The 23,798-nt window shown below is 37.3% G+C and overlaps 1 protein-coding gene across 1 annotated transcript; it reads left to right on the top strand.

Annotated features, from left to right (window-relative positions):
• The first annotated feature begins 1,536 nt into the window (after positions 1-1,536).
• On the top strand, positions 1,537-3,770 carry LOC127074545 (uncharacterized). The gene is made up of 8 exons (XM_051015874.1): positions 1,537-1,680; positions 1,759-1,877; positions 2,029-2,108; positions 2,240-2,381; positions 2,460-2,609; positions 2,905-3,106; positions 3,192-3,293; positions 3,388-3,770. Exons 1-7 carry the CDS (start codon positions 1,602-1,604, stop codon positions 3,290-3,292), a joined length of 873 nt encoding a protein of 290 aa, XP_050871831.1. The 5' UTR covers positions 1,537-1,601; the 3' UTR covers position 3,293; positions 3,388-3,770.
• Positions 3,771-23,798: the final 20,028 nt, after the last annotated feature.

The raw sequence follows: 23,798 nt of genomic DNA, 5'->3' as shown, positions 1-23,798 counted from the left end.
AAACCCATGTAACATTATTCTCTTTTTCGCTTTCCAAAAACACAAAACCGGTTGAAAATTCATCTCCGTGGAAGTAACAACAACAATTTCCAGAAGTTGAAGTATATACTTATTTATCTTATATGTTAATCTATAATGAGCACTGTCAGAAAAATGTTGAACAACTTTATGGAATCAAAATGAGTCCAAAATATATCTCGAACAGTGACTCCATCCTCACATTTTGTACCTAAAAACATAGTGATCATCATCCAGAAGTTTCAACAGTTGTTGCATTTCACTTCTTGACTTCTTAATGTCTTTTTGTTTTGGGTAAAAATATTGTATACGCGTTTGATGTTCAAGACATTTTGGGGTCTTTTCGTTTTCGAAGTTGCAAGTATGTTTTTCGACAAACCTTTTCAATGTCATATACGCAACAATTTCTTTCTTCTCTAGATTAAGACGAAATACAATGGGATAACCAAATAACTTGTAATACAAGTCATGATTATGCATACCAGAAACCACATTAAATTTCCATGTATCATTCCCCTTACGGTACCCGCACAACTTAAATGGACACTCATATTTTCTGGTTTCGGTGTCATCCCTTTTCAACTTTCGGATAGGTTGTTGGTACATGCAACTTCTTTCACACCTCATTGTTATAAAAAGCCTGCCTTATATCATAACCATTATCAGACCTCCCAATCAAAATGTTGAATCTCAATTTCCCGACCTCCTTGCGAACCCATTTGAAGCATATATTTATGAACATCAAACTTCCGTTTAGTTGTAAATTATTCACTAACATCTACCTCCACAACAACCGGCCTAACACATACCTTTGCATCAATCAGTTTACTTGGTTTAACATCATCTTCGACATTATTGATTTTAATATCATCCCCAATTTCAATCGGTTTAACATCCATTGACACAGTAGCTTTGACAAAAGTATCAATGTGCACAATTTCTACAACCAATCACAACATAATAATAAATAAAAAGTTCAAACTCAACCTTGACAAAATTCAAATATGCATATCTTTTTATGTGTGTATTGAATGTGTCTATGCATCTCCAAAAATCTATAAGAGCATTTTCAGGTTTCTAGATGTGAAAGACATACTTCATAAGATGAGATGAGCATTCCTCTAATAAAATAAGTTTTAATGGGCCAAATAATTGAGACTTTTAAATATGAGGTTTATTTAAAAGCTTTGATTATAATTGAAATAAAATGTTTTTTTTATAGAAAATATAAGTCATGGGTGTACATGAACCGATTTGGGTTGAGTTTCGACAAATCCAATATCCATTTCATAAAGGACATTCCACTTTACACAAGATAAAATAATCCCTCATTATATCAATAAACCAGTTTGAACAAATGCAATAATTTATAGGTTGGATTGTGTAGTCGGTTATTTAAATAATTTTTCTAAATGACAAAATAATTTTTCTTATAGTAATTACATTTAGTTTTAATTTTTATTCACATTTGTACTCTCATAGTAATTAAAATTTTAAAAAAACATTTTTTAATTTTAATTTAATTTGATGGGTTTGGGTTTAAATAAATTAGGCGTTTAGGTATCATTCGAAGAACAGAATAGATGTTACGTTCCTTTTCATCTTCACTTGACAAAGTTTCTCTTTTCATGGCATCGGAAAAACCTCAACGTCTTCATCAAAGTAACTCACTTTCTCTATCATTTGATTTCGTTACATAAACACTTCTACTTTGATTTTTCGACTCTTGGTTTTCAACAGTTGCAGGAACCAACTTCCACAACACAACAAAGAGGGCAAAAACCATGGCCACTTCCACTGCAACAATGTCCACTATGAAGGATCCTTTTACCAAATATGTTGAATATCTTAATAACCTTGTAATGTTTCTTATCTTTCTAAATTCATTGCATGAATGGAGAAATTAGCCTTAAGGGTTATTGTTTTAATGCCTAAAGATTTGATTTTTATTAGTCATTCCTTCTACAATATGGCTGCATAATTTGATTATCTGTAAACCTGTATTTGTAGAATGATAAGCGAGAAAGAGTGGTCAAAGCGAGTCGAGATATAACAATGAATAGCAAAAAGGTCATATTTCAAGTTCACAGGTTACCTATAGCCGTTTACATCTTTCTCTCTTCATACCCGTGTGTGTTGGATCTGTAACTTCTTCTTGTGCTATCTTGGATCATCTGAATTATTTGAAACTTATATTTTCCATGGTCTTTGCTTAAATTAGGATGAGTAAATACAATAAAGTGGAAGTACTTGAGAAAGCAGAAAAGGACTTAGCAGCTGTGACAAATCAGTTCGTGTCTCGACTAGTCAAAGAATTGCAGGGAACTGATTTTTGGAAGCTAAGACGAGCCTACTCGCCTGGGGTATACTTCCAGCTTCTTCCTTGTTTCATTTTTTAAGATTGAATACTTTTATCTGATACTTGTTCTGGGTCATTGCAGATACAGGAGTATGTCGAAGCAGCTACATTCTGCAGTTTCTGTAAAAATGGAACTCTTTTGACGCTTTATGAAATAAATAACACATTGTTACCACTTAGCGATCCTTCTCTTCAACCTCTGCAGATAAACATCCTTGACTATCTTTTAGGGGTGATTTTCTTTCTCCCTTGTTATCTAAGTGATTAGATATAATACAACACTGACACGGACACTAGACAAGCATTGGCATTGACACAGACACATGTCGGACACTAGACATGTCTTCAATTCAATCTGAAGTATCCGTGCTGCATAAGTTATATCATTTTAGCAAGGTCCGTTTAAATGGACACTTAAGTGGTTGATTTGTTTGTGATGGTCTCTGCAATTCTGTTTGCTTTTATTTCTCCTTTGGTAATCTTTACATGTAGATGAAGTAAGCATTCGACTCAATATTCTGTTACAGCTTGCAGATTTGACCGGCGAGCTCATGCGATTGGCTATTGGTAGGATATCAGACGGTGAACTTGAATTTGCTGAGAAAATATGCAGTTTTGCACGTGATATATATAGGGAGCTTACACTCGTCGTGCCACATATGGATGATAGTTCTGATGTGAAAACAAAGATGGATACGATGCTTCAAAGTGTCATGAAAATCGAGAATGGTAATGTACTGACTTCCAAATTTCTATTTGCGATACTAACTTTTCTATCCAAAATTGACGCCACAAACACTTGTTGTTCATGTAGCTTGCTTTAGTGTTCATGTGAGGGGGTCAGAGTATATTCCACTTTTGGGATCAAATGATCCAAGTTCATTCTTAGTAGGAGTTCAAGATATTGAACTATGAGGTATTTCATTATTCTTGGTTTCATTTTACTTTAGGACTATACTTACCTCTTTGTTCCTTTTTCCAATGCAAAGATGTTTCCTTATCTTGTACAGGTTTATCTATTGGAAACATAATGAACGCTATACTGATGAGTGATATTTACAGTGATTCGTAGCGAAGACGAAATGTATGGTTGTTTGTCATTTTATTTTAATCGTTGAACATTTCACTTAATGTTATTAGGCTTGTTTTCTTAGTTTTCTCTTAGATTCAAGAAACTTTGGCATAAAAATAGAATTATGCTACCATATGAATATTTTGGTTTTGAAATGTAGGTAGTTTTAATTGGATAAACCATGAATTGTCCACATCTTACATTTATTTTACTGTGATATATTGTGTAACTGATGTAGAAGGCTAATTCCAGAATGGACCAACTTTATAGGTGGACCAATCATGAATGATAATAACCTTTATAAAGTATCTTTTTCTTTCAGATTCATTGGATCTTATAGTTTTCAAATCAGTAGTTGTGAGAAGATATTTCCAATCTTTAACTTGGCTATCACTAGAAAAAGCCTTATTTTCAAAACTTAGAAAACATACTAAAACGACACAAATTTTACAGAAATCTTCAACCATACCCTTGGGCTCGTCTTTGTTGGAGAATGGCCCACCCACAACCATACCCTTGGGCTTGTCTTTGTTGGGAGAGTTTAACTTGCCACTCCTGGCATCCCACACATTGCGTCAATTGATTATATTATCTTTCATAATTTTAAAACCATTATTTCAAATCCGTGCAAAACTTCTGTATTTTATAAAATTTTCTTGGCGATACTGGAAATCTTGAAATTCATACTAGCCATTTGATGAAAAGTAAGAATTTTCGCAACTTTCATGCTTTTCTAGTGTGAATGTTAAAATTCTCGGTAAAAAATCACCACTTTCATGAGTTTTTATTGGAAAATTTGAAAATTCCGGTAGATATTCATGTATTTATATCGGGAATTTTGATAAAAACTGGTATAAACATATGAGTTTTTATCGTGGATTTTAACATTTCCGATATTTACTCATGCACTCATACCGAGAATTTTCAAAATTTTGGTAGTTTAAATTTTTATAGGAATTTTGAAAATCCCGGTATTAGCTATAGGTTATCGGAAATGGTGAAATTGTCGGTATTTAATTGATTTTTTGAATTTTTTTCCATTTTTCAGTGAAAATCATGGAAAATGACATATCTATTGCTTATAGGACCACAAATAGAGAGGCAACAATGGTTCGTGCTAGGGTAGTTGAGGCAGAGTCTTCCCAGTTATGGGTGGAGAGGGTAGTCCTAACCGATTCTCATAGGAAAATGTTGGCTACATAGTTTAGCACACCCCATATCATCTGACGTCGAGCTGTTAGAGTTGATGAGCAACCTAAAGATGATGCAGATGAGCAGGTTGCTAAGGCTGTTCATGCTGAGGAGGGGCAGAGTCAGACTTTTATTGACCAAGATGAGGTGGTCGAGACAAATGCGACCCCTATTAGTGTTGAGGCCGAGACATATACGACCTATATTACTACTGATACATATGAGGCCGAGACAAGTGATGTCAAGGCTACTGCTACTGCTGATACAAATGTGGCCCCTATTACGTCTGACGACCTTCATTGAACGATGACACAAGGAGAATCTTTCATTTTGATTAGCATGCCAGTGTAAGCGGCTGAAGTAGTTAATCATGTTTTCTGGTATTGGCTAAGCCTACCAATGTAAGCTGTTGGAGTAGTTGATCAATCCTTGCTTTTGTCGATCAACCTACCAACGTAAGCGATTGGAATAGTTTATCTCCCAATTCACCTGTCCATCGACCTGTCTGTGTAAGCGGTTGAAGTAGTTGATGTTTTTGAAGTTTGTCATTGAAGGCAAAACCCTAACTGGCGAATAAAGACTAACCCTTCGTATCCCCAACATAGTTGATCCTTCATGAATTTATCTATCTCATCACCTTTTCTTTGAAGGACAAAATTTGAGTCTTTCTTATTTAATTATCTTCTACAACAAATGTATGAAGACCGTTTTTATTCATACTATTGAGTTAAAGATAATTAAATATGATCAATTGTCACACCCTCAATTTTGTCCCCACCCTTTTCATATCATTTGATTATGGGCACTTGAATTTCATCTAATGCTAGGATGAATGGTCCCTATGTCATGGCTCCATTCCCCATGTCATTCCTCATGATCATTGGATCACAAGTTAACATTTGGTCCAGTTGATTGTGTTATAAACATCATTCATTTCATTCATCCATCAAGGCATTGTGCATCATTGATCAATCATTCATGCATCAATTTCGTTAAAAGTCAACTTGCCCTAATTACATTTTCATTCATTTTGAGTCATTTCATTACACCGTTTCATTTATGAACCATTCATCCATGCTTTTTTCTATTATTTACAAAAGTCAAAGCCCAACAAAAGTCAACAAAATATTGACTTGAGTTAAAAGGGCAAGATTTAATTCCATTTATGCATTTCCATTCATTTTACATACATCATGTGCATTGTATTCTTCATGTACCATTCACCATATGCTAGCCATTGTATGCATTGTTGCATCTTTGAAAATTCAAACTAATATCAAAGCAAACTTGAGTTTTTAGGATTCAACTTGAAAAGTTGAGTTAGATCCAAGCATTAGCATGTGACCTAATCAAGTCTTATTCATTTGAAAGTTTTTTATGATTGGAATCTCATTTTTATTTTATTTGAATCACACTTAAGAGTTTGTTACAATCGAAAGATCATAAGCTCATGTTCATGGCCTAATTATCATTATAGAGTTTACAAAATTAACAAAACCAAATTTAAATTAACATGACATTCCACGTTATGCATCACCACCTTCATCAAAAAAAGGCCAAAACAAAATAAACAAGAAAAATTTGAATGAAATTTGAATTTCATCCTACTAAGTCCATGCCACGGTTTTTACATCATCATCTAAATGTAATTAACAAAATAGAATTTGAATTTGAAATTACAATTGAATTTGCATTTCATTGAGTTGGAGTTGGTTACAAGAAAGAGAGTTACAAAGTTTAGCACATGGCCTACAACTAATTACACTCATTTCTCTCTCCATTCCTCGCAAAATCAGCATCATAATCTCTCAACTTCCCTTTCAAATCTTCACACAAATCTCACTTAATTAAAACTCATCCAACCTCACACAAATTTCACCTCTCATTCACATGGATTACACAAAATATCTTCACTCACACACTTGAAATCAAAACTTCACATGCTTGCATATAAACCTAAAATTCACTTATAAAACCTAACACTAATCACAAAGAGAAGCCACAAATACAAGAGAAACCTACAATTGGTAGCAAAAGATTCCACACTGTGAGAGCAATCCGCAACCACCCTCAACCTCAGAACCTTCACTTAGAGCTCCATTTCTAGGCAATTAAGAGCTTCTCCTTGAAGCTCTAATTGAATGGAACTTAAGCCTTCATCCTCGAATCATCATAGTAGTAGCAACGCAGCTCATAAGAGAGAGTCAGAAGAAGTAGAAGGAGAGAAAAATAAGAAGCAAAGGAAGATATGCGTCAAAGAGCGTGTTACCTGACCAATATGAGCTTCACCAGAACGTCGAAGGTTCGCCCAAAAACCACCGTCTCTGATTTGGTACCACCTTGTTTTGCATGTGTTTTTCTTCATGATTTATGCTTTTGCAGTAGTTAAACATGTTTTTCCTAAATTAATTGTTGATAATTGTTATTAATTTTGGCATATCAGGTTGTTTCTCACAGAGCTATGGTTTATGTTTTGTGGTTGGGTTTTGCTTGATTCGTGTTAAATTTGTTGCTTTTTATACCAAAATCATGTTTAGGAGTTGGAATTATCTATGTTTGTGTTTAGAGGTTTTGGATTTGGTATGTCTTAGTGATTTTTGGAAAATGTGCTCAAGAACATTCATATGTTCTTGAGTCATATTCATCATGCTCATGTTCAAGAATGTGTTTGATTCGAAAAAGATAGATAGATAGATAGATAGATAGATAGATAGATAGATAGATAGATAGATAGATAGATAGATAGATAGATAGAGAGAGAGAGAGAGAGAGAGAGAGAGAGAAATTTCTCTCACAAATGAGAGTGTTTAGTGGAGACCCCACTCAAACACTCTCTCCTTCCGCTCTTCCCATTGGGCCTTGTGGCACTTCTTGTAACACCCTAAACCCCTAAACTTATATTTTAAGAATTACACGACAATCTAAGGTGTCACCAATGACAAAACCTTTAACAACCTGTTAGGGACCAATTAGTACTACTTTTTATATCATTTTATTGGTCCCTTTTACCAAGTTTTGATGTAATTACACACTTTTATTCTCACTATTTTGTATAAATGCAATTAGGTTTAATTTATTTTGTTTTGAATAGTTATTTCACATATTTGTTAGTTTTGTAGAATTTTTGGATAAGAGAGCTTTTGGAATGCAACACCATAATTTGGAAGAAGTATTGAATGAAATTTGGAGGCCTATTCTTGAAGATTAACACTTGGAAGAAAAATTACATGAAGCTTGCAAAGCAAGGAAGCTGATGTAGCTTCAGTTCGCCCAGCGAACATCTTTCGCCAAGCGAACTGAATGAAAAGAGTCAGTTCGCGCCGCGAACAAAGTTCGCCCAATGAACCCTGCAAATCCAGCAAGCTGTTTTGGCCAAGTGTGATGTTTCCAATGCCAGCTGGTTTTGCCATTTTGGTGTCTGTCTTGGAATAGCTTTTCTGCTTTTGATGAAAATGATCAATGAAGGAAATGTCAACTCTTTTAGGATAGGAGAACACATTATTCTAAGATTTATTGACATTCATTATTATTCACACATTGATACATTGAGATTTTGTAAGAGAGAAAAACATAGTTTTTCTTCCATTAACATTCTGCTTTGTAACAATGATGATGAGGAGCTAAACTCCATTTTGTCAAGATTGGAGGTAGCAGCTATTCTCATTTGTTTATGTATTCCATTTGACTTTTATATATGATAAAGATTGTTGATGTATTGAATACTGTTTTTGCCCTAAGTTGAAAACCAGATTTGAGTAGTTGTTGAAAGAGATTATTTGAGTCTTGACATAAAACAGATTTTCAAGTAGTGAATAAGTTGTAGAGATAGGTTTATTCATTATTCTTCTTTGATATTAAACATTAAAGATTGCTATATTGATAGTTAGGTGGAGAGATCGTCTAAGGATCAATATAGTGATTATCACAATATCATTTAGACATAAATGACTTTGAGAGGATACTTGAACATCATCAATAATCTTAAATCTATATAGTTATCATAAGGAATCATAAGCATTTAGAATAGTGAACTCCAATCTTGCCAAGCTTTTACATTTGATTAAAACCATTTTACTATTTTTAGTGACATTTACTCACAAGATAATTTTCCAAACAAAACAACTTTGTTACTTTTCAAACTTATAACAACTTGGATAATAGAACGGCGGTAATAACAACCAATCTCTGTGGATACGATATAAAAATATTTGCCGAAGATATACTTTTCAACACAACCAACAACACTTGTCATATCACGCTCACTTTCACTTAGGGTATCATTGCGGTAGTATCATTCCTATTTTGATTTAAATAAAATAATCACAACAAGACATTTAGTCTCAAACTTCCACTTAAGTAAAATATTATCCAAAAATCAAAGTTCTCATAAGCAACTCTCAACAACTCCAACATAGGACCAATTAAAGCTTTAAACTCCACCAAAACATAATAATCAAATAGTGTTTCGGACCCGGTGTTACAGAATCAGAGCAAGGCTTCTTACAACGAAAACTAAATGAAGTAACTCCATGAGCTAACTTCCACTTACAATAGCAAACTCCACTCCTGAGTATCTGTAAGATGTCTATGATGGACAACATCAAAGCAAAAGGGTGAGAAATAACAAACCAATATAAACAATGTAAAAAATGCTAAGGTAGAGAATACATAACAAACACACATTCATTACACATCTATCACAACATGTTCTCACACCCAAATTATGACAACATTTACATATTCACATCCAATCAACAATGTCAAGAACAATCAATTACATATGCAATCATGTGTGCAAATGTACTCCACAACCGACTCATTATGCATGTGGTACCATTCATGAACACTCAGGTTCATCTTACTCTCGATCCCTACCATAGGACCAAAGCACACCAAATCGTTACCATCATCATAGGTAACACTTCACTGATTCCCACCTGAAGCCAGCTACTCGCTCCCGATCCCCATCGTAGGACTAGAGCACACCAAAGTTCGTTACCATCACCATGGTAATGCTTCACCGATTCTCACATAGAACCGGCTACTCGCTCCCGATCCATACGACTAGACCAGAGCATACCAAAACTGGACCTAAGTCCATACACCATGATGCATGACTCTCAACAACATGCATTATCATAAAAAAGGTTCACCAAAAGGATCCTTATACACATCTCACCATTTATGCATCATATCATTCATCATACACAACAATAAATTCATGTTACAACATCAATAACCAATAACCAACAACAACAACTCATTAAACACGACTTCATAGGCATTCATCCATGTTCTTTCACCAAAGCAACAATAAAGCATCGTATAAACATAACGATTCGCTAACCGATCATACAAGTCATCACAGACATCCCTATAGTAGGTATTTGACTACAACTCAAGCATTTCAGCATGCACTACCACGAGGTAGCTCTGTGTGTTAGCTTTCTAACGCTTCAAATGACGCATCATTTGGACCTACATATCAAAAGATACGACCCAAATCGTTGGACAACGGAACAACAACAAAAGCAGAATTTTTCACCATTTGGCCTATGACAATTGATTGTCATCTCGTGCAATCGATTGTAAAACAAAAACACGTTTTGCTATTGACTTCGTAAAAGTCACATTTCCAGGCATTTCAACCAATTGTAATCCCCCTGCAATCCATTGCACTGCTTATTTTTCTCATTTTTTGAAGGCATGCAATCAATTGTAATCCCCTTAAAAATTGCACTGCTTATTTTTTTAACTTTTTGAAGGCATACTATCGATTGACTTGGAATGTCAATGACTACAACAGATGGTGTAGCGGGGTATTCGTTACCATTAGAGATATTGACTAAATCCAAGGTAAACCATACAAGTCGAGTCGCCACCGCACTTCTATTTATCCAAAGGAATGGTTAGAAAGCGAACAAAAACCTAAAAGTTTTATCGAATCAAAAACTTAGTAAAAAAAGTCAGAGATCTGGGTAAGGGGGTTGGTTATGTGAAGGGAAGGTGTTAGGCACCTAAAACATCCTAGGTACTCCTAGGGAGCCCTTTTCATACTTGTGGTAAGGTTGTTTGTTTTGTGAAAAATTTGTTTGTGCAAACATGATTGAAGAGATGAGAAGAGAATATACAAGTTTATTTACATTTGTGTTTGGATGGATAAACTCATTTCCTACGTACCATCTTATAAAAAGATTAGGATCGAAACCTCGTAGTTCGGGGTAAAAATATCAAAAAAGAGTTGGTGAATTGATTGGTCCAAAAGCCTTAAGGTCTTTTGTTATCAAAGGGAGAAAACTCAACCAAACCACAAATCCACCATGTGAGGATAACTTCAACATGCTAGTGAGGGGTTAACCCTATAATAAACATGGAAGACTCATTGTCCATCACTAAGGATATAGGTGAGTATTACATCTACCACAAAGATAACTCAAACCTAATAGCTAAAGGTTGTAAAAAAATTGATTAAAGAAGTGGCCATTAGAACCACAAAAAAAACATTTGAATGGGTTATATTTACCAATTCGAAGTATATACAAAAATGGTCAAAGTTGATTTAAAGGTTCAATTCAAAATAAGTATTATGAAAAGAGAGTTTGAAAATCAAAAGCATAAGGCTTAGGTTTCTAAAGTTTGGAAAGAAATGTTAAATGTTTGCACAAAAGTTTTGGCTTGGGTTAGAGTGGAAGGAAGAAGAAGAAAGGCTAGGTCCTAAGTAAAGCAAAAAGGTGAGGGATGAAGAAACAAAACCACAATGGAGTTCCTCTCTTGAGATCATATTGATGATCCAAGTAGCTCCCATCCTTTGGAATAAGCAATCACAATAATAGTAAGCTCAAGCAATCAAACAAGTCTCTTAGGAGATCCCCAATGTATCTTGTCTTTCACTTTGAATGAACATAACAATGGTCCTTCAATTTGAGCTTATAGAATCCCCTAGCACAAAAGCACACACATAAAAAGTTTCATGAAGTAAACCAAGAATGGACAAGAGTGAGTTTAGAGATTTGGTCATTCTAATCCATCTTCATCATTAAGGTCCTTTTACTCCAATTTTGCATAGGGAACCTAGAATCTAAGTCCATTTCTCCATTCTTTGCATAGGGTATGTCCTAGATTCTAAATCCACTTCTTTGCATTTGGTTCTCAACAATCAAAACAAAACACAAGCATAATAATATATACACAATTATGTGCTCAAGTGAACAAAAGGCAAATGGCATTAACATAAACATGTGCTCAAGTGAGCAAAGAGAAAAGCAAATGGATAATATGTGCAAGAATAGTAAATTGCATTAAAATTAAAGAGCAAAAAGTAAATGTTAGTTGTTAGTGGTTAGTGTTAGTAGTTAGTGTGCCATAAGGCAAATTTAGCGCTATGTTAAGCAATCGTAATTGGACTTATGTAGAAGTCACAACTATCTGAGGCCGATCAATAATAATGTAGGCAACAACACAAGTTAGAAGTCTTGATTAGTGAACAAAGTTCCAACAACTTGCCATGCCACAAAAAAGAGAATTGATCTTGTATTGGTTTAAGCTTTTTGCATGATTTAGAAAACAACCTGTCCTTAATGCAAAGCCATTCACTTGATCAATTGATCAAGATGAATTAGATTTGAATCAAGGAAGATTAAGTCTCCCTAATCAATGCTAACTTATCAACCTTCAACTTATTGATCAAAAAGAAAAAAAAGAAGAAGAAGAAGGAGATGAATAATGGAAATAAAATGGCAAAAGTACAAATGCATTAAATGAAATAAAATGTACCAATCATCATATGTTGGCCAGTAACATTGAAAGTCAAAGTCAAACAATCAAAAACAGAAGTGAGATGAAGATTGGAAGTCGAGAAATGAACAAAATATTTTTGGCATTTTTAATATTAAAAGTAAACTTGAATTAAAAATAAAAGAAAGGTCAAACTTCAAAATTACTTCAAATCAACCTTGAATATCCCAAGTTCAACAAGGTCAAACAAAGTTTGACAAAAAAATTCAGCATTTTTAAAAGTCAGAAACTATTTTTAATCAATTAAAAATGAATAAAAATAACCTAATTGAACTAAAATCTCAAATAAATCTCAAATCAATAAAAAAATTGATGAGAATATTTTTCATAGATTCATCATCATTCAAATAGGTTAGGAAAATATTTTTGTATTTTTTGAATATCAAAAACTATTTAAAATGAATTAAAAACAACCAGAAAAGAGAAAATTCATAAAAAATATCAAATGATAAAATAAAAAATATTAAAAATCAGAAATAGAAACTAGAATTTATTTGGAGACTAATGCAATTGGTCCCATAATTTTTGGATTTAAAATGAAGAAGATATGAATTTTTGAAAACAATGGAATAAAAGAAATTAAATGGAAATTAAAATTAGAAATTAAAAATGAGAAAAAGTGTAAGGCGTTGGATCAAGAGCTCATTAATTGAGCTGGCGCATCAAACGGATCATATGCACACGCCTACCAAACACACTAGTCAACCGTGCCACATGTAGTATTAAATAAAGTCATAAAAAAGAGAGGCTCTGATTAAATCTGGAAAACGAATCCAAGGGTCTAGGATTGATCTGGAAATGGGACGGTGGCCAGCGCCACCGTCTTCTCTGGCGGAGTCCAAAATTTGCAGAGATTCAAAAGGCAACCAAAATGCACGATCTATACATCTTTAGAAAGCTGGGATGATGTACATCATCCCTGTGCCACTCAATTCTACTCTAGATCTCTATATTGAGAGAAATCAGAGATGGAAGTTCTGTGGTGTTCATAATGAACTCAATGGATTTCAAAAATTAAATGCACAATCATGATGCCTCTATTGAGAGGACTTCAGCCAACACAAGATCCAAGCAAATAGGTCAACATATGATGAGTTTCGAAGAAAATACCAGTTGAAGAACAAGCTTGATTTCTGGAAACTTGAGCTCGATTCCTTGCTTTCTTTGCCAAAACAGAAGATCAATGAGATGCAGGATGAAGGTTTAGAAGCTTTAGATCCAAGGATTCAACCAAATGTAGTTGAATTTTGGATCTGAAAAATTTGGAGAAAAATGAACTAGCTTCTTTGGTAATGGTTATGGATTCAATAGTGCAGCATCTTAGGCGCCATTAGGTTGAGTTTGAATGAAGCTGAGCACTTCTATTTATAGCAAAACAAGCTGCAAGCAAGGTGAATTCTCGTGTGCATGGAACTTGGACCCTTCATGCATGGGCCTGTACAGGCGCGTGCAAAGCCCAAAAGCTGATGCAAATGAATGCTGAACACAAACCAAGTTGAATTGGACGTGTAATTTGAATGGCATTTGCTTGTGTATCAAGATTTCATGTGAATTCCATATTTTGACCTAAACATTCACCTCTTCGAAAATCCTATTTGGAAAATCCAAACATAAGCATGTGGGTAATGGTTGGAAAGGTCTTGATGTAAGGAACAGTTGTTATTTTGGGCAAAAATTCATTTGAGGTTTGGAAATTGGTGAAATTGGGGTTTAAAGTGCAAGGTGCAAAACATGCAAAGGCAATATTTCTAAATTTGGCCAATGTTCAAGCCCTTCTGTTTTGATGATGTAAGCTTCAAATGAAAAAACTTTCAACATCAAAGTTGTAGATCTTTTCAAGATAATCAAAATGGACTTAACGTTTGCATCATTTGGATTTTTGATGAAATAGTTAGGGGCACTTGAAGTTGGACTTTTTTGCCTTTTAATGCATTTGGCCCAAAATGACCTATAATGTCTTGCATTATCACATGTATTTCCTTTGAGATTTTGAAATTTTGTTCAACATAACATTTGAATTAGACATCTTAAGATTTCTAATGCATTTGATCCCACCTCAAAATCATAAAAAAATAATGAGTTATGTCCTTGGGAAGTTGACCCAAAATTAGGGTTTCGGTCAAAATGACCTATAATATCTTGGAATGGGAGATGACCTTCCAAGCTTCAAATCAATTTTTTATGAACATGAAAGTTGTTAATATTGTCCTTAAGTCCATGCCTCATATCTTGATGAATTGATGATTGAGGACAATCAAATAAGTTCAAATATGAATGAAATGAATAATTAAAGAACTTACCTTGATTATATTTGACCATGGACTGAGGTTGCTTCAAGAACAAGGCATTGTGGTGCACAGATGAATTAGGGTTTCTTTGGGGCACAAACCTCAAACCCTTTGACTTGCTTTGATCAAAATGATGAATTGAGATGCTAGGAAGGCATATTTGATGGATGAGAGCTTTGGGAACCATTGACATGCTTGCTATCATCTCCTATTGGCCTTATCATTGCACAGATGATCTCCTAGAAGCTTTGACCTTGTGATTGCTTAAGCTACAAACAAAAGATGTTAGTGACATATTTTTATGCTTTTGGTTAGTAAACAAAATAAGAAAATCAATGATATACAATTCAAGCATGCTTGGTGATCTCAAACCACTCACAAGAGATCCCACCCAAGGACAAAGGGAACCAAGATGCTAATGATCCTTGAGGCAATGCAAATGCAATGTTATGATGCCATGAGGGATCTTAGGGACAAAATTGGGGTCTTACAGATGCCCCTATTTAAGATCATTCTAGCCGGAGAAGTGAAGGTTAAAATCTTCGTCTCGACGGGGTAGAATGGGCTTAAATAATAACAAAGAGACGAATTTTGGTCCCTAAGAGACCTCATGATGCAGATGTATGCATGCGAATAGTAAAACTATGTGAGGATAGGCGTCCACAAAAGAAAAAGAAATCCGAAGAAACTAAAAATCCAAAGGAGTAATACACTCACTAGGGAGACGGAGACTCTGGGGGAGTAAAGGGTGAAGATGCGTGAGCAGGTCACGACTTGAGACTTGCTGAGAGACACGGGGAGAATCCATGAAATAAATCAATGGAAGGACTCGAGTTGACTCGAAGATGCATGTATTGAGGAATATGCCAATACAACCAAAAATTATCCGCACCGGATACTTCAGATAAAAATCCGGACTCAGGTGGAGGATGTCCACTAAGGACTCAGCTGAGGAAGATCCCAACAGAACTCTCCTGGGGAAGCAACAGGATGAGGTATTATCGGTTACTGGGTAATAAGCTCAAAGAGACGTGTGATTTGAACACCGGTATAAGGGTGAGAATCAACATGCTTGGGAAGAATGAATATCTAAGACCGGTATAAGGGTGAGAGATATCAATCAACCAAATCATCTGAGGAGGACCTAGAAAGGTACATCTCAACTCAGGAAAATCTGACTCCACAGGGGACAAAAAGTCATAATAGGGAGCAAAAAGAAGGAACACCAGGGATGCCGGTTACTGGGCATATAATAGGTGACCAACCAAAGCGTGACATGGGGAATATTCCCAAAACACTCATCATCCAAAAAGAGGGCAAAAAAGAAAACTCGATTATGGGATGGACATTCGATTCCAAAACAGGGATACGAATCTTACTCGACTGGGGAAGAACAAAAGGCTTCGACCAAAGAGTGCATGAGATATATTATCTATCACCGTCAGAACGTAGATAATATACTCGCATGGAAGATTATCCACAACCGGTTACTGGGTTAATAAAGGATAAATCGACCGACAAAGAAAAGCCTCGGGATACCGAAACTAGGTATATAATGATGACCAATCAAGGGGAGCAACAAACATTACCGACAACCGGTAAATGAAAGATGACTTGCTGGGGATAAACTGCTTAATCAGAGCAATTATCCAAAAAGAAGGGAATATCAACACCGAATTTTGGATAATGATAACCGTCAAGGAGGGGATTACATCTACCGGATATTGGGTAGAAAACCACGGAAGAGTAACCGTCATCGATTAGGATGAACAAAAAGGTTAACTCTGCAAAGGGGAGAAAATAGGGTTTACAACTACCGGTATAAGGGTAGAAAACCACAGACTCCGCCGAGGATACGATGAATAATTACTAATTACTAGGAAATTATTCATTTATACCACGGGGAAACACAGGAAACAGTCACAAGAGGCCAATTTAGGATCGAACCAAAGAGGCAAACTGAATCAAGACTCGTCCTAGTGAGGATATAGCTCAATAGGGAAACCTATCCCAATATATGTGTTGGGAGGAAGCAAAAACAACTGTCGTCCACGAGGATATAACTCAGTGGGGAATATGGAAGGAAAGATAAACACTTTCTGCTTAAGGGGCTGACTCTATATTGAGGGATCAGACACCGACATCTGCTTGGGAAATGCATTACCAACTAGCAGGGAATAACAAACAAAGATATATGGCAAAGAATGCAATATGAATATCCGAATGTTTGAAAATTATATGCACACATGCATGGTTTGTGTATGATGAATGCTGACAAACAGACATTTCTAATACAAACAGCTTCAAAGAAATAAGCACACAAACGGCCGGTACTACATCTCAAGAGAGAAAGCCAGGTTGCAAAGATCCTTGCAGGGGACAATCATCAGTCATTCCAGCTGAGGACAAGAGTTTATTGCACAGATAAAATCCGCTGCATAAGCAACTCCACTGGGGAATCTTTCCAAGGGATAAAGGGATTCTGGGGATTAACCACCAAGTACCGTACCCATCAAGGAGATCACACCTGCTGAGGAGGAAAGGTTGCTACTCGACTGAGGGGGGAGAGTGGTGAATATCTCAACAAGCATTCCACTTAGTAGGATAAACCACAAAAGGCTCCGGAGGAAGAAGATATAATCATGCCAGGAATATGAACGAATGTCTTACCCTGTTGGAGATCATACCATCCTTGGGAGAGCACTGAGGATCTCCTAAGTATCTTTTTGTCGTTGTGAATGTTCACTTTGTTTAAAAAACAAGTTATGAAAAATTCGCTTCTTCAAAACAAATGATATTTTTTCAATTAAAACATGCAAAACATTTGTCGAATAGAAACAAATAAAAGTGCAAATAATTGGATAAAAGGCTCAAATTTATTTGATGGAATGGTAGTCTGCAAATGGCAAGACTCCATAGATCTTTACAAAATTTGAAATTGGTGATATATATTGGAAAAGGGCTACATTGAACATAATGACCATTTCTCCACCAATTCTGAATTCGATGTATTCGAAGCTTCGGTTGATGACGAATGGACGAGAATCTCTGATGGATGACAGTCTTGTCAGGATGCAGTTACTTGCCAAGTCCCTAATTTTTGCCTAGATTGCCCCAGGATGAGGTACTCAATCTAGCGGGATACCTATATTCATTTTTCATGTCTCTAACTTTTGCCTGGACCGCCCTTTCGGGTTTTCAATCCACCGAGACGCTCATTTTTGCCTAAGCCGCCCTTTCGGGTTTTCAACTTAGCGAGCTATTCTGTTTTTATTTTTAGGCGAAGTATTTCTTGACTGCATCTGAATTCACAGGACGAGTGAAATCCTCCCCATCCATAGTTGTAAGTATCAAAGCACCGCCTGAAAAGGCTCTCTTGACAACATATGGACCTTCGTAGTTTGGAGTCCACTTGCCCCTGGAATCGGGCGCGAAAGACAAGACTTTCTTGAGCACAAGGTCACCTTCTTGGAACACACGAGGCTTGACCTTCTTATCAAAGACTTTCTTCATCCTTTGCTGATATAACTGACCATGGCACATGGCAGTCAGTCTTTTCTCTTCAATCAAATTCAGCTGGTCATAACGACTCTGAACCCATTCAACATCAGTCAACTTGGCTTCCATAAAGACTCTCATTGATGGGATCTCCACCTCTGCTGGGAGTACAACCTCCATGCCATAAACAAGAGAGAAAGGGGTTGCCCCTGTTGAAGTGCGGACATATGTGCGATATCCATGCAAAGCAAATGGCAGCATCTCGTGCCAATCCTTGTATGTGACAACCATCTTCTGGATAATTTTCTTGATATTCTTATTAGCAGCTTCAACAGCCCCATTCATCTTGGGTCTGTAAGGAGAAGAATTATGGTGCGCGATCTTGAACTCACTACACAGTTCTTTCATCATTTTGTTGTTCAAGTTAGATCCATTATCAGTAATGATCTTATCTGGCACACCATAACGGCATATGAGTTGATTCTTGATAAACTTCACGACCACCTGCCTGGTCATATTTGCATACGATGCTGCCTCTACCCACTTGGTGAAGTAATCAATTGCTACAAGAATGAATCTGTGTCCGTTGGACGCTTTCGGTTCTATCATGCCAATCATGTCAATTCCCCACATGGAGAAAGGCCATGGTGATGAAATCACATTCAGAAGTGTCGGGGGAATATGAATCTTATCCGCATAAATCTGACACTTATTGCATTTCTTCACATATTTGCAACAATCAAATTCCATTGTCAGCCAAAAGTAGCCTGCTCTCAATATCTTTCAAGCCATAGCATGTCCATTGGAATGAGTTCCAAATTAACCCTCATGGACCTCAGTCATCAACAGGTCTGCTTCGTGTCTATCCACGCATCTGAGCAGAACCATGTCAAAATTTCTCTTATAAAGCACATCACCATTGAGGTAGAAACTTCCTGATAATCTCCTCAAAGTCTTCCTATCTTTCACGGATGCTCTAGGAGGGTAAATCTGGTTCTGAAGGAAACACTTGATATCGTAATACCATGGCTTATCATCTTCTACTTCTTCTACTGCAAATACATGAGCTGGTCTGTCCAATCGCATCACAGTGATATTGGGAACTTCATTCCAAAGTTTAACCACAATCATCGAAGCAAGTGTAGCAAGAGCATCTGCCATCCGATTCTCATTTCGAGGAATATGATGGAAGTCAACCTCAGTAAAGAACGTTGAAATCCTCCTCGCATAATCCCTATATGGAATGAGGCCAGGCTGATTCGTTTCCCGTTCACCCTTAATCTGATTAACAATGAGGGCCGAATCACCATATACATCAAGATGCTTGATCCTTAGATCAATGCATTCCTCAAATCCTATAATACAAGCTTCATACTCAGCCATATTATTCGTGCATTTGAAAGTTAGCCTTGATGTAAAAGGAATATGTGTGCCCTGAGGAGTAATAATCACTGCCCCAATATTATTTCCATACTGATTTACAGCGCCATCAAACACCATACTCCATCTGGAACCAGGCTCTGGCCCTTTATCGAGTGTAGGTTCATCGCAATCTTTCATTTTCAAATACAGAATCTCCTCATCCGGGAAGTCATACTGAACTGATTGATAATCCTCGATCGGCTGATGTGCCAAGTGGTCAGCCAAGATACTACCATTAATAGCCTTCTGAGCTCGATACTCAATATCATACTCAGATAACAACATCTGCCACCGGGCGATCCTCCCTGTTAAAGCAGGCTTCTTGAAGATGTATTTGATTGGATCCATTCTGGATATCAACCAAGTCGTATGATTTATCATGTACTGGCGTAAGCGCTTAGCAGCCCAAGCCAAAGCACAGCAGGTCTTCTCAAGCATTGAGTATCGGGACTCGCAATCAGTGAACTTCTTGCTCAAGTAGTAAATAGCATACTCTTTCTTCCCTGATTCGTCTTGCTGACCAAGGACACAACCCATTGAAACTTCAAGAACAGTCAGATACATAATCAAAGGTCTTCCTTCCACAGGTGGAGACAGGATCGGAGGCTCAGACAGATACTCTTTAATTCTGTCGAAAGCTTTCTGGCAATCCTCGGTCCAATCATGGGACTGATCTTTCCGGAGAAGCTTGAATATCGGTGCACATGTGGCAGTCATGTGGGATATGAATCTGGAAATATAATTCAAGCAGCCAAGAAAACCTCGGACTTGCTTCTCAGTTTTAGGCGCAGGCATCTCTTGTATTTCTTTGAGCTTTGCAGGATCAACCTCAATACCTCTTTCACTGACAATAAAGCTCAATAACTTGCCGGAACGGACTCCAAATGTACACTTGTTGGGATTCAGACAAAGCTTATACTTCCTCAAACGCTGAAAAAGCTTCAACAAGTGCTCTACATGTTCAACTTCCGTTCTTGACTTGGCGATCATATCATCAACATATACCTCGATCTCCTTGTGCATCATATCATGAAACAAGGTGGTCATAGATCGTTGATACGTAGCTCCGACGTTCTTCAAACCGAAGGGCATCACTCGATAACAGAATGTTCCCCAAGGTGTGATGAATGTTGTCTTCTCCATATCCTCGGGTGCCATCTTGATCTGATTATATCCGGAAAATCCATCCATAAATGAGAAGACTTTGAATTTAGCTGTATTATCTACCAACATATCAATGTGTGGTAGTGGAAAATCATCTTTTGGACTAGCTTTATTCAAGTCTCTATAGTCCACACACATCCGGACTTTTCCATCTTTCTTAGGCACGGGCACAATATTGGCCACCCATTGAGGATATGTAGAAGTCACCAGAAACCCCATATCAATTTGCTTATGAACTTCCTCTTTAATCTCCACTGCCATATCAGGATGGGTTCTTCTGAGCTTCTGCTTCACAGGCACGTACTCAGGCTTCAAGGGTAAGAAATGTTGCACAATATCAGTATCTAGACCGGGCATGTCTTCATATGACCATGCAAAGACGTCGACATATTCTCGTAGCAATTCAATCAATCCCTTCTTAACAGATTCTTCAAGGAGTGCCCCAATCTTCACTTCTCGCACGCAACCCTCAGACCCCAAGTTGACTGTTTCCAGATTCTCGAGATGCGGCTGAATGATCTTCTCTTCATGCTCAAGTAGACGGGTAATCTCGTCAGGAATCTCTTCAACATCATCTTCTTCCGCCTCAAATACAGGGAATTCAAAGTTGGGAGATGGTGTTGGGTCATTATGTTCAATGGGTTTGATTAACCTGCATAATGATTTTGCATATGAAAAGCTTTAGAATTCAAACAAGGCAAATCATTATGTAGATGAAAAGATTGATTTTATTCTATTTTTGAGGTTTTATGTGATCACCAATTTCATGCAAAAAGCGAAAAGGGAACATAATTGGAAAAACAAACATTTAGCATGAATTTATTGAATGAAAATATCATTGTATTTATGTGCCAACAATGTCATCACTCCTCCTTTTGGCATGGGAGGAGGGTTTTCTAAACACAATGAACATTACTTCGACTTATGGATGACTGTTGGAATATCCACAGCGACCCAATTATTGCAGATTCCCCCAGGGATGACGAAGTTGCCAGAATCCTCTGCATCCTCTTCCAAAATGGCAGCAGCCTCCTCATCTTGACTGGTGTGGATGAAACCTCCACTCTTGAACAACCCTTGCATGTTGAAAACCCCAAACGAATAACCTATGCCAGCCCGAGACTTGTTGTCTTCTAGCTCAATCATCCTCCCTAAACCAGCAGTTGCACCACACTCAATGGCCAACTTTGTATCTTTATAGGAAGTAAATGAAGGAGTTCTCTTCTCCATAGGCCCAGCATTAGATAAAGCTTGGAAAGGAGTTCCAACTTCATCCTCAGCATCTATGTATGAGAAGGAAGACAAATGGCTAACCAGGAGAGCCTTTTCTCCCCCTACCACCACCAACTTCTTATTCTTCACAAATTTCAGTTTCTGGTGTAGGGTGGATGTCACGGCGCCTGCCTCGTGAATCCATGGTCTGCCTAAGAGACAACTATACGATGGGTGAATGTCCATAACCTGGAAGGTAATTTGGAAATCACTTGGTCCGATTTTGACTGGGAGATCAACTTCCCCAATTACAGTTTTGCGAGACCCATCGAAAGCCTTCACAACTACTCCACTCTGCCTCATGGGAGGCCCTTGATATGTCAGTTTCGAGAGAGTGGACTTTGGCAATACGTTCAATGATGACCCAGTGTCCACCAGCACATTGGACATGGCGTCGTCTTTGCAACCCATAAATATATGTAATGCCAAGTTGTGGTCTCTTCCCTCTTCGGGGAGATCAGAGTCACAAAAACTCAAATTGTTACAAGCAATAATGTTTGCAACAATGCTATCGAATTATTCTATCGTGACATCATGATCTACATATGCCACATCCAAAACCTTCTGCAGAGCCTCTCGGTGTGGTTCTGAATTCAAAAGCAATGATAACACCGATATTTTGGATGGCGTTTGTAGAAGCTGGTCTATAACATTGTACTCGCTTCTCTTGATGAGCTTCAGCATCTCATCACAATCTTCTTTCACATTGCCGCTTGGGCCAACAGAAGCAGGAGTTCCCAATGTGGAGGGCTTAACAACAGGTGCCGGATTCGGAGTGCTCACAGCATTCCCAATCGGGCGTTCAACATCATCAGCATTAGCTTGGGGCTTTGAGGGTGCTGAAAATACACGACGACTGCGGGTCAAACCACTAATATCAGCAATGTTGACAATAGAGGAAGATGGGAAGGACACTTCTTTCCCATTTTCTACCACAACAGCATTATAGCGATAGGGAATTGCTTTTTCGGAAGGGTATGGTACTGGTCCGACTGGCTTGATGGTTAATGCGGGAGAAACCTTCTGCTTGCTACCATCATACTTGATGATAACAGATTCGGGGATCCGGAATACTGGAGAAATTACGTTGACCTCGTCAGCATCTTCGTCAACATTTCTGTTTTGAAGGATCTCAATAACTCCTTCATCCAGCATTTCCTGAACATCTTTACGCACCTGGCGACAACCCCTTTGATTAACAGAACAGACTCGGCATCTATCGTGGTCATGTTCATAATAACTATAATCACACAGAAAACGATGCATCTTGATCAAAGATTGTCGAATATGACTGACATATTTGACTTTGTACTTGCCAGGGCAACCCTGGACCATGTTGACAGATTTCCCATGCTCGGGCAATGGGTTCTTCTTCACATTAGGACCTACGTCCTTGAAACACAGAATGCCACACCTCACAAGGTCTTGAACCTTGGTCTTCAAAGGGTAACAATTCTCCACGTCATGGCCGGGAGCACCAGAATGGTAAACACAGTGTAATTCAAGCTTGTACCACCACTGGGGGTTAGCAGGTATAGCCGGTGGGTCTCGCGGAGTAATCAACTTCCTCTCTATCAAAGAGGGATATAATTCTGCATACGTCATCGGAATAGGATCGAAGGTGACCCTTTTTCTCTCGTAAATCATGCTGGTTTGATTACTGTTTCGAGGCTGGTAGGCCTGCTGTTGCGGACGGTGCTGTTGTTGATATTGCGGATGT

Source organism: Lathyrus oleraceus, chromosome 4 (genome assembly GCF_024323335.1).
Source record: "Lathyrus oleraceus cultivar Zhongwan6 chromosome 4, CAAS_Psat_ZW6_1.0, whole genome shotgun sequence".
In the NCBI taxonomy this organism is placed as follows: domain Eukaryota; kingdom Viridiplantae; phylum Streptophyta; class Magnoliopsida; order Fabales; family Fabaceae; genus Lathyrus; species Lathyrus oleraceus.
The sequence above is the reverse complement of the archived record's forward strand: the minus strand, read 5'-3'. Positions and strand labels throughout refer to the sequence as shown.

What these genes read in the sequence shown, in the direction of transcription:
- LOC127074545 (XM_051015874.1), top strand. Translation starts at nt 1,602, where the DNA reads ATGTTACGTTCCTTTTCATCTTCACTTGACAAAGTTTCTCTTTTCATG. An exon ending in TTGAATATCTTAATAACCTT is followed by an intron (nt 1,878 to 2,028) that starts GTAATGTTTCTT and finishes CTGTATTTGTAG; the next exon opens with AATGATAAGCGAGAAAGAGT. An exon ending in TGTCATGAAAATCGAGAATG is followed by an intron (nt 3,107 to 3,191) that starts GTAATGTACTGA and finishes TTGTTCATGTAG; the next exon opens with CTTGCTTTAGTGTTCATGTG.